This window comes from Balaenoptera acutorostrata, chromosome 17, assembly GCF_949987535.1.
Source record: "Balaenoptera acutorostrata chromosome 17, mBalAcu1.1, whole genome shotgun sequence".
Lineage (NCBI taxonomy): Eukaryota > Metazoa > Chordata > Mammalia > Artiodactyla > Balaenopteridae > Balaenoptera > Balaenoptera acutorostrata.
Window position 1 is genome coordinate 18,694,338 of NC_080080.1, and position 12,243 is coordinate 18,706,580.

At 43.7% G+C, this 12,243-nt stretch overlaps 1 protein-coding gene across 3 annotated transcripts in view; it reads left to right on the top strand.

Moving 5' to 3' along the window:
- Positions 1–12,243, top strand: part of SNTB1 (syntrophin beta 1) — a 248,408-nt gene that overhangs the window by 203,202 nt on the left and 32,963 nt on the right. For all 3 annotated transcript variants that reach the window (XM_057532284.1, XM_057532283.1, XM_057532285.1), the window contains one exon: positions 1,527–1,666. In XM_057532284.1, coding sequence (XP_057388267.1) covers positions 1,527–1,666 — 140 coding nt within the window. The remainder of the gene's footprint in view (positions 1–1,526; positions 1,667–12,243) is intronic.

The following is a 12,243-nucleotide window of genomic DNA, read 5'->3' on the forward strand; positions in this document are numbered from 1 at the left end:
CATTATCAGTGAGGAAACAGAAGGACAGAGAATAACAACTTGCCCTAGGTCCCACGGTCTTGTGGGGATATTGTAGCAAATTGTGGAGCTATGATTTATGTTCAGGCATTCTAGCTCCAGAATATACTGTGGTATATGATGTTATCATTATCAGTGAGGAAACAGAAGGACAGAGAATAACAACTTGCTCCAAGTTATACAGGTCAGGCAGCCTATAAGCTACATAAACCTACAAAAGTTCAACCCTCATATCATCCTGCACACCTTCTCTTTGATCAGTCATTTGTAAAGCCACACACACTTGCTTCCACCTCAGTACAGATCTCACTGTGGTGCTTAGAAAAGATAATGATAAGCATAGAAAGGGAAGAAATTAGCTTTATCATTTATTTAGCCTATGGTTTATTTATTTAGTTTACTGTTTCTTTTATTTCTGAATAAATTGGAGATGGTGGTTCATTATGAGAGAGTCGAATCATCACTGGATTAATTGCCAGTGTCAAAGACAGTCTTAACCTCGTCTAGAGCAGTGTTTGTTATCTTTAATGATTATAAGAATCACCTGAAGATCTGGTACAAGGCAGATTCTGATTCAATAGGTCTGGGATGGACCTGAGATTCTGCATTTCTAGCAAGCTTCCAGGTGGTGCTGATGCTGCTGGAACATGGTCTGTGCTTCGAGTACCACAGCTAGAGCATTGAGCTTTTCCAAACTGATCAGAGAGATTTATCCCAGGGCCCAGAGTCCAAGTGGGAAAGAGGGCATTTTCATAGATGGAAGAACACTTAGGGAGTCTGGTCGAGTCAACACTGGGCAGAGGAGGGATGGCTCATGAGATCAGATCTGAGCTACACACTCTCAGGATTGAAAGGAACTTTAAAGGTCGTCTGCTCCAAACATCCAGCTGATGTTTGAATCCCCTTGTATCCCTGCCAGGTCATCTCAGCCCTTGAGTTAAAGAAGTATTCTCCATGAAAGGAAATAAACATTCAATGGAACAAAAGAATTTTAAGATGGTGCCTGAATCACAGAAACAATCTAAGAGTGAGAGACTGGGGGAAGAGCTGTGACGTCTCATGCCTGTGCGGACAGATGTTTGCCTCCATAGTATATTTTTGGAGGCTTTGGATATGTATTCAAAAGCTTTCAGACCTTACCGTTTCATAATAAAAACAATGCACTCTACCAGAGAACCAGCTGGGAGTGCTTATTCCCCTATGCATCTGCGTCCCACTATGGAATAGAGATTTCAGTGCTGACTGGCAGGTGAGAAACAGTGACAGATGTTTGGCTGCTGGGCTACTTCTTGGCTGCGCTGCCTGTATATACCAGGGCCCTTGAGAAAACATATTTTCAAGGATCAAGAATCATGCGACCATGAATAGTTTCTTCTCATTCTGATTTTTACAACCTGAACCAAAAGGCACTTGTATTGTTGGGTCTTCTGACTGGGGGGGATGCCAACTTCTTTTCAGTTACTCTCTTCTCAGGCTGTTGCTTGATGGGTCTCTGCTTTCTGTTTCAGGTGCCCGGGGACAGCGAGAAACAGTGGAAGCCAGCCCTGGTTGTGCTGACTGAGAAGGACCTTCTAATTTATGACAACATGCCACGGAGGAAGGAAGCCTGGTTCAGCCCAGTTTACACGTACCCTCTTCTTGCCACCAGGTAGCCATGGTTTTGTGTCCGGGTATGATGTGTGGTCTGTTTGAAACTATTTTAATCAATTACAATTATTTCAACATATGATATTATGATATTACTGCTTCCTCTTGCAATAAGAGCTGAGAGTTCCTCCAGAATAATAGCCACACGTTTTTAGCCATTTATTGATAGATTATTATTTATGACCAAACACAGGGCAGCACAAAGCCAGAGAACAAACTGCTTCTCCATCAGGAAGGAACAGTGCCATCTGTGATATGGTCCCAGCCTAGTTACCTTCCTGGGTCTCCATCCCATTCCCTTTGAGATGAACTGTACCAGTGTGTTTACAGTCTTGACGTTCAGGTAGAATCAAGAAAGGGACTTCACTTGATGCCACAAAAAATGTCATGTGGGAATGTCCCATTGTGCTTTTTAAAGCTCACTCAGTGGGAGACCCCATGACAAGTTCTTCTGCAGTTGTGTGATGCTTCCTGTGGAAGTGGGGCTGCCAGGGTCCGTCTGTTTCTCAGCACCTTCAATGCACATTTATTGTTCACGTGACATTATCCTAATACATCATATGCTTACCCCCCTTCTTTAAAGCCCTATATCCTGAGCATGAAAGCACATCAAACCAGAGTCTTGCCTTCAGGCCTGGCTTCTGTTGCGAGCTCTTTCTGTATGTGCCTTATGATAATGGGTGCAGTTTTCATTAGTCCTGTTACCTCCGTTTCTCTACCTAGAAGCTATGTGTGTTAACGTAACGTTTGTGGCCCCCGCTGACATAGTGCCTGGTAATCTTGGGCCCTTAAATGTCTGTTGAATGAATTATTGAACAATGTGGGGCAAACTCTGGAAGGAGTTTGGTCCAATGGATGCAGCATAGTGGATTGAGGTTTGGGGGCATCTGTTCTGAGCAAGAGGTAGAATCAAGATGGGTTCTCTGTTCTGAAGGGATTGAGATGCCTAACAGGTTATAGTCAAGGCTCAGGTACAGGGAAGAGGATGAGACTCAGTAGCAGAGCAAAAGTACCACAAACTCAAAATGGCAACAGTGAACAGAGCTGAAACTCCCTAAAATCCCTGTTACTTCCACTCATGGTTGGTTATGGAGAACAGCAGGAGTAACCTGAAAATGCCAATTATTGGCCCCAGAGGTGAATAGAGGAAGCCTTCAGGGGCTAGGAACCAGGCCTAGATCACTTAGATATTAATCAAATAAATAAAATGAAATAAAACAGTAATTTAATTTGAGTCTCCTAAGCCTCAAAAATTTCGGCAGACTAGCTATTCAAGTACGACTGATGTTTACAAAAAAACCTCAATGATCAGAATCCAAGCATCCTAAAAATGTTCCTGCGAAGATTCGGGCTATGTCTTGGGATTCATTCAAATTCAGCCCAATCCCCATCACTTTCTGCAGTTAATATCCATTTTCCTCATCCATGGGCACTGATGTTCAGTTTCTGAGACATTCCTGTAATTGAAACCAAAGAAAAGATTAGACCACAATCGCAGTCTTCCAGTTACTGAGAAGATAAACTGGACTCATGCCTCTTGGAACGGTTTTCAGGAAAAAACGTTTAAAGAAGATAATGTTTCTGGGTAATTCTCAGGCAACTTGAAAATAAAACTTACCCTAACATGTAGCTTTTGCCTCGCAGTTTCTCAGCATTCTGACCTAGTGGAGGCTGCTGTTTCATTCCTGCGTGCGTGCACTTATTCATTCAGGATTTGAAATACTTAGTTCCTCAATCACACTGGCCACATTTCTAGGACTCAGTAGTTGGGGCTAATGGCTACCATTCTGGACAGCACAGATCTACAACGTTTCCATCAGCACAGGAAGTTCTGTTGCACAGCACTGCCCTAGAGCATACATGACTTCCTCAGAATTTGTCCCAATTCGGTCAAGTGACTGGACTTGCCCATTCCCACAGCAGTCCGTCAAAAGCTCAGGCTGCCTGACGGGATTTCATCCTACAGGCTTTTCAGGCTGTCGGCGCGAGCAGGGCACCTGTGGCTCAGGGCACTCATTGAAGAAAATCATAGATATGAACCCATAAAAAAGCAAAGCCCCCAGAAGGAGAGATGGGTGCACAGACACAGTAAAGGGTATCCGAGTAGGTTTGGGTAGGGCGCCTGTCATAGGCTCATGAGCCATAGGGATGTCAGGTCTGGATTATGAGCAAAACACATGAATAGCCTAAAACCATAAGCCTGCATCCAATATGGAAATAGAAAATGGAAACCCCACTCAGTGCAAACTGCTCATTTAGAACAGAAGATGCAGCATTTTAAAAAATCAGTGTCTACCACCTAAATATAAAGGAGATGTAGCAGGGATACTTGACTTCTCATCTCGCTACCACTCTCCCAAATTACTGACCTCTGCACTGCAAAATAATTCATTATGATGTACGTATATTAGCCATAGGAGCAATGATAAAATTAGGCCCATAATCATGACTCTGATCTTAAGCTGGAAGCCTGTGAGGCAGAGGTAAGATGTTAAGGCAGCGCTGGCAGTCCATTCTTACTTCAGCCCCTTGAGCTAGTAGGTAAGGAGCTGTCTGTCCTTGAGCAGCAGCCTGGAGATGCAGGAGCTGAACCTCCCATCCTAGTTTTGCTCCGGTGAAAACATTCTCACCCCGCCTGATCACTCCGCCTCCCTCTTCTGAGTCCTCATCTGTGAATGCACTAGGCAGAATGCTGCCCTCTGCCAAACCCAGGGAGAGATGCGCTTTGGGGAAATGGGTTTTTCACTGAGCTTTCGGCTTGTTCATCAGCTACCGTGGTTTGCACACATTGGTCATGGTCAGCTTCCCTCCTCGACCCTGTGGATGTGTCTAGAAAAAGACTTTTGGCAAACAAACAAACAGCGAGGAAAATGACCCCTCCCTTCCCTTGTGTAATCACGCTGGGGAGATGTAGCCCCTTTGTAGCTCCAGGCTGTGAAGCAGCGTTCAGCCCAGCTGAGGACTGAAACTCTTGTGTCCTTGCAGGTAAAGCTGGTTCTCTGAGGTGGGAGGCTGGGCTGAGGATGGTTGAGAAAAACCACCATTAGAAGTGGTAGAAGCCCAAGGAAACTCTGGATCGTTGCATTATAGAAGCTACCCCAGTACTCCCACTGGCTTCTTCCCCGACCGCATATTGAAGTTCATCAAGTGACCCATTTACTTTCCATGTGTTCCAGGCAGTCACATGTGGCACTGTGCCCTTGATATATGAGCATTTGGGCACATAGCCTGTCTAGTAGCATTATTTGTCTTTGAGGGCATTTCTCTAAGGAAGGGGAGTCATGTCTTTTTAATATTTCTTTTGAAAACCTTTTATTGAGGTATAATTTATAAACAGTACTGTACATGAATCTTAAATGTATGGTTCAATTAATTTTTATTTGTGGATGCAGAGCCACGTCTTCTAAAATTTTATTATAGGTTAGGGTGTCTACTAATTAATCATCCCGGGTAACATTATCACAAAGGCCATGGTAGTACCATTTGCAAATAGCTAGACCCAGCTGGTTATAAGCCAGTGGCTGACCTTTGCAGAGGGAGCATAGATCAACGCCAAGGGCTTTACATGGATTCTATCTGAGTTTGCAAAACTTATCCAATTTAAGAATCACATGGCTGTTTATTAAGGATTCTGGTCCCAAGGCCCTGCCCTGGAGATTCTGGCTCAGCAGGCCAGGGTTAGGAGTCAGGAGTCTATTTTGTTGTTGTTTTTTAAGAAAGCAGCTCCTTTTTAAAAAAATTTATTTATTTTATTTTTGGCTGCGTTGGGTCTTCACTGTTGCTTGCAGGCTTTCTCTAGTTGCGGCGAGCAGGGGCTACTCTTCGTTGCAGCGCGCAGACTTCTCATTGCGGTGGCTTCTCTTGTTGAGGAGCACGGGTTCTAGGAGCACGGGCTTCAGCAGTTGTGGCTCTCGGGCCCTAGAGCACAGGCTCAGTAGTTGTGGCGCACGGGCTTAGTTGCTCTGCAGCATGTGGGATCTTCCCGGACCAGGGCTCGAACCCGTGTCTCCTGCATTGGCAGGCGGATTCTTAACCACTGCACCACCAGGGAAGCCCAGGAGTCTGTGTTTTTAACAAGCATCAAGCAAATGTAGTCCTCAGGGATACCACATTTAACCCTCACAACCCTACAAGGTTTAAGTTTTATTCCGATTTCACAAAGAAGTAAACTGAGGAACTAAGAGGTTAAGTAACTTACACACAGTCATACAGCTGGTGAGAAACAGACCTGAGATTCTGCTTCTGAAGCCACCTTCTTTACCACCATTCTCTTCAGCGTCCCAGGAGCATGTTTCTTATTCCCTGAAGTTTTGGTGGCTCTTTGAATTTGCTGTGTGAATCATGCAAATCTTTCCTTAGCTCTCCTAACAACTTAATCATGAATAGGTGGCCACTCAGATCCCCCAACAGAGTGAGGACGGAGCTGGGGATGCTCTCAGAGACCTGGAGTTTCTACCCAGGACTTAGACCAAGGGTTCTCAAAGTGGGGTCCCGGACCGCAAAGTCTCCATCCCACTTCAGACCAATTAAATCAGAAACTTCGGAAGTGGAGCCCAGCCCATCTGTGAGTAAACAAGCCCTCCAGGTGTTTCTGATGCAGGCTGATAAGAACCACTGGTTTAGAAGATTCCGCTCTGCTGCCTTCCAGGGTTCATGGTAGGAAGGAAATGCCATAGCAAGGACTGGGTTCTTTGCCCTCTGTGGTTCTTCAGAAGCACTGTTTTGCCTCAAGCTGTGATGACCAGTGATGAATTAGTTCAAAGGGTGTCCTGGATCCAGGTGCTCCCAGAGTCATCGGCAGCTCCTAGAACGTACAGTAAGGCTGCCCTGCTTTTTCATCTTAGAGGCCTTTTCCGTGGGTCCTTCGCCCTCTACCTCAGCTTCCTTTGAATGACTGTGCAGTGCCCCACTGCATGGATCCTCCAGTGCACGGGATGTCACTGCATAGCGGTGACTTAAGTACAGCCTTATTTAGCGTGATGCCTGGCACATAGCAGCACTGGGCAGCTGTCGGTCCTCCTCTCTTTGCCTTAGCGGTGCTGGGAAGCATTGTTCGGAATGTCAGAGACAGTCTTTTCCCTTGCACAAGAGAAACTGGCTGGGAGTGTCACCAGTAGGAAACAGGTTTCTTCTATGATTGAATTATCCCTCAGACAGTACAACATGGCTCCAAATCCCAGCTGCTTACCAGCTTTGGAACCTTGGGCAAATCATACCATCTCTTTTTGCCTCATATCCCATATTTGTAATATGTGGATAATATTTGTACCTGCCTGACAAGGTTGTTATAAGGATTACATTAGGGGCTTCCCTGGTGGCGCTGTGGTTAAGAATCCGCCTGCCAATGCAGGGGACACGTGTTCGAGCCCTGGTCCGGGAAGAGCCCACATGCCATGGAGCAACTAAGCCCATGCGCCACAACTCCTGAGCCTGCATTCTAGAGCCCGTGAGCCACAACTAATGAGCCCACATGCCACAACTACTGAAGCCCACGTGCCTAGAGCCTGTGCTCTGCAACAAGAGAAGCCACCGCAATGAGAATCCTGCGCACCGCAACGAAGAGTAGCCCCTACTTGCCACAACTAGAGAAAGCCTGTGTGCAACAACGAAGACCCAACTCAGCCAAAAATAAATAAATAAATAAATAAAATAAATTTTTTTAAAAAAGAGGATCACATTAGACAGTGTAAAGTGCATATGATATGATGGTAAATGCTCAATAAATTTAGTTATTTTTACTCTTATCTCCTTAAAAAATAAAAGAACAGCAACTTTATTTAATGGTAGAGAGGAAAGATCACAGTATTGGATTTGACAGACTTGGGTTCACACTCCAGTTTTGCCCAGTTAAGCCCAAGTTTACAGGCTGTATGACCTTGGGCAAATCACTTCTCCTCTCTGATCCTCAGTTTCCTTGTCTGAAAACTAGGATCAGAATGTCTACTGCAGAGTGATTATGAAAGTTAAAATATGATGACTGTATTAACTTGTGCTGCCACAACAAAATACCATAGACTGGGTGGCTTAAGCAACAGATAATTATTTTCTTACAATTCTGGTGGCTGGAAGTCTAAGATCAGGGTGCAAGCATGGTTGGTTTCTGGTGAGAGCTCTATTCTTGATTTTGTAGATGGCTGGCATCTTGCTACATGCTCACATGACTTCTTTGCATGCATGAGGAGAGAGAGAGAGAAGTTGAGCTCTCCAGGGTCTCTTCTTACAAGGACACTAATCCCATCAGAGCATGGGCCCATCATTAAGATCTCATTTAACCTTAATGACCTTGGTTCTATCTCTAAATATAGTCACATTGAAGATTAGGGCTTCATCGTATGAATTGATAGGGTAGGGGTGGAGCAGAATTCAATCCATTGCACTGACTTAACTACAGCCTTATTTAGCATGATGCCTGGCACATAGCAGGACTGAGCAGCTGTCAGTCCTCTTCCCTTCATCTTAGCAGTTCTGGAAAGCATTGTTCAGAATGTCAGAGATAGTCTTTTCTCTTGCACAGGAAGAACTGTCTGGGACTGTAGCCAGTAGGAAACAGTTTTCTTCTAAAATCAAGTTATCCCTCGGCTCAGACAGTTCATAGTTGATTTGCTGATTTGTTTTGAGGTTTTTTGGGGGGGCCCAGGCGCATCTAATTTATATTTTTCTAGAAGATGAAGATTTGACTGTATTTCAAGGCAGAGGCCCTAGAAATGCTCACAATATGTTATTGGTGTCAGCTCCGTGCAGAGAAGTTTACAGGCAGTCACTTTTTCCACTGACAAAATTCCATGGTGCCTCTGTACATTGATGGCGCAGTTCATAGCAGTGTGCTCAGGAAGTTTGCAAACATGTTATAATTTTAGTTGTTCTCATCCTTCAGCTTTTTATGCGTCCCTGGGAAAACATTTTTTGCTTAGCTAAAAGCTTATTTGATGTTGCTGAACATTAAAAAAAAGAAAGGTATTCTTGCCCATAAGGAGTAAGTGTGTTGGTTTTTTGTCACTGTCGTCACAAATGGCAAGTGAGATAGGTCTATAGAGAGCGAGGAGTAACATTGCAATATTTCTGGAATTCTAGAAGAAGTTTAACCCAGAAATTCTGCCCACCCAGTCCCAGTGGTTGGTGAAAAGTTCGGAAGCACAGAGCTTGTAAGAAGAATGATGCTGCTCTGAGCCCAGTTCCCTGACCTGTGGGTTTGAAGTAGCTCAAAAAAAGGAACAGACGAATATGCACTCCTCTCCTTTGATATCACTTGGGAGCCAGAGACATGGAACGTTTGGGGGAATCTTTGGTGCCTCAGGAACTAACCTGTTTCTAAGTGCTAAAAGTAGCTGCTGCCTCAGGCCAGCCTCAGACATTTTAGAATGCTTTCCACTGGGAAAGGCTGGCCAATTGCATTTGTCAAACATTAAATTATAATCAGCCCATGGTTTTCACACTAAGCCTGGGAGCCGCCCTCACTCATAGAGAATGTGGGCATATTCCATGGGCATTCCCTAGGGTAGCAGAAAAGGATCTACATGCCCAAGAATCTGCACTCTGTCAAACTGAAAAGTGTGGGGTTTGCCTACACACCCGTCCATTCCATTTGTTCCCATATACCTAGAATACATATTAACTGTCAGCCTCCTGCCCTCCTTCTCACCAATCCAGGAGTTCTTCAGAGGTGGTGAGTGGGAGGTTTAGCAGAGTGAGGAGATGCATGGACTTTGGAATCAGACAAACCAGGAGTCAAATTCTGAGACCTCTACTTGCAAAGTGATTTGGAGCAAAATATCAGTCTCTCTGAATACAAGTCTCCTCATCTATGTGAAGGGGGTAATGGTATCTTCTGCTTCATATAGTTATTAATAGGACCGATTGAGACAGTGTATGTAAACGTTTAGCAGATTACTGAGATATAATAAGTGATTGATAAATGCTAGCAACTGTTATTATTATTATAATTATTATTATTTTTTTTTTAGAATTTTTTTTTTTTAATTTTTTTAATTTATGGCTGTGTTGGGTCTTCGTTTCTCTGCGAGGGCTTTCTCTAGTTGCGGCAAGCGGGGGCCACTCTTCATTGCGGTGCGCGGGCCTTTCACTGTCGCGGCCCCTCTTGTTGCGGAGCACAGGCTCCAGACGCGCAGGCTCAGTAGTTGTGGCTCACGGGCCCAGTTGCTCCGCGGCATGTGGGATCTTCCCAGACCAGGGCTCGAACCCGTGTCCCCTGCATTGGCAGGCAGATTCTCAACCACTGCGCCACCAGGGAAGCCTGCAACTGTTATTATTGGGGAAACTATTAATAATTGGCATTAATGTATGAATGACTGAGAAGTAATTGGACCTATTTGATCCTACCTGTGATACTGTATTTATCAGGGACTTGTAGTGTCTTAAACCAAAGTCATTGTGATGTAAGGATGGGGTTAATTAACAGTTGTGGGTTTGTTTATAGGGAGAGGGAAGTGTGAGATGGAAATAGGGAGCCTGGAACCCCTTACCTCACATCACAAAGTTAGTTCTGAATGCTGCCTGTAACAGCATTGCAGGTAGGTGGCTTAACTGATGGTTTCCTCCTTGGAGAAGGAATTTCAGTTCAATTTAAGAAACTTTTAACAGGCTCCTGTTAGGAGCCAAGATGGTACTAGAGGCTGATAGTAGGGGAATTAAAAAAAAAATGCGAGAGATAAAAGCCAAATGTTGTAAGAGCTAATTGTTCAGCTTATGCACTGATGGCTTTATTCTCTCAGTAAACCAGGGCTGATTTTAATTGTCATTACCTTACATGGAGAAGTTCTTGAAGGTGTTTTAATAATATGTATTCTATACCCATTGTGATATATGTTGAAGTAATTAAAGCATAGATGGGATAGAATATGTAAAGATAATCAGACAATTCAAAGAATATATCTAAAAATTAGAGTTCTAAAATTGCTAAATAATCAAAAGGCTATTAACTTGAAAGGAAAAACTTACCAAGACATTGGATGATCATGATGTGACAGTATCCATCAGATTGTGAGTCTTGTTTATCCCTGGAGAAGGAAAGTACATGGATGAGTTAAGCCCATGGATGACCTGAAGTCTTCATTATACTCTCTCACTTTAATTTCCTTCCCACCTAAAGTTGACCAGCTGGAGTTTGGCCCCTTTTCATGGTATGATGGAAAGAGTCTTGTGGACCTGGGCTCAAATGCTGGACACTCACTATGTGGTCCTGGGCAGCTACTTTACCACAGAGAACCATGGATTCCTTGTTTGGAAAATGGAGCTCATAATGCACTGTCAAGAGTCATTGTGGAGGCTAGACAAGATAGTTTATCAGTGCAACTTTTCACGTAGTAGGCATCTACTTTCCTCCCTCTTTATAACTGCTGGAAGCTGGCCATGAATGATTGTGAGGCCATGGGGAATGTGTGGAGGATGACCACGTGTCTCTGGAAATGCACCTGGGTGATACCATTAACTAGTCAAAACTGGGCTCCAATCTGTTTTGCTGCTCATTCTCCTATGTTCAATGGGTCTTTGCTTACACTCAGTATCCCTCAATGATATCAACTTTCTGAGAGATGGGACCTTGCCTAACTCTTTAACCACCATATTCAGATGAAAGAAGTTTAGAAGGTAGAAATGAGGCAAGTGTTCAGTTATTCTTGGCCGAGGGACAGCACGCTTGTTCTTGGGCAGCCCTTCCTGTCTGATAGTTTGGGGTTTATTAGAGATTATTTCCCCTCACTTCTTTCCTGGAGAGTTTGTTGACTGCTGAGCCCCATTAGGGGTGACCAGTTGATGAAAGTATTCAAGAGGAGCACCAGAACCATTGAAGGGATCTAACCAGCTGCTTTTCCTTCCTCCCTCCCTCCCTCCCTCCCTCCCTTCCTTCCATCCTCCCTTTCTTTCTCTCTCTGTTTCTTTCTTTCTTTCTTTTCTTTTCTTTACTTATTTTTGTGTGGCTTGCATTGTGGCGTATGCAGGGAGATGCTAATTACAGCAATTAAGTAAAATGAGAATGTAATATTGCTTAGCAACCCAGTTACCTAATCTGTAATTTTACTAATTTGGCTGAATCTGTGTGCTGCAACTGTTTTTGTTTTAATTAAGGATATTAATAATAATGTTTTTTATGGAACATTTTATGCGAACACCTATCCAGAATTAAGTTAGTGCATAAGCATCCCTTGTGAGATAGATTTTTTTGTTTCTGTTTATCTCAAAACCACTCAGACAAAAGGGGCATATCTGGAGGATCAAGAAACAATATGCAGTCTCATGTCATATCTCAGTTATTGATAGAGAAACATGTGGCCTGGCCTCCCGCAGGAATGAGTATTTCTACTGCCTTGTTCCTCCAAATCTTGGACAAAGAATTTGACTTGAAAGTGGGCTTATCACACAGCCCTTCTGAGCCTCATGGAATCCACCACTTTGGGAATTGGAAGTAATTTTAAAACGTTTCGCCCTTTCTTTTTATCTTATAAAAAGGTAAATGGGTTAGGGACCCAATTATATATAATTCTTTAAATGTACACTGGATCCATGCTAGCCATGAATGTAAAATCTTAATGACTTTCATTTTTTGATAAGATGATTACCTTCTAC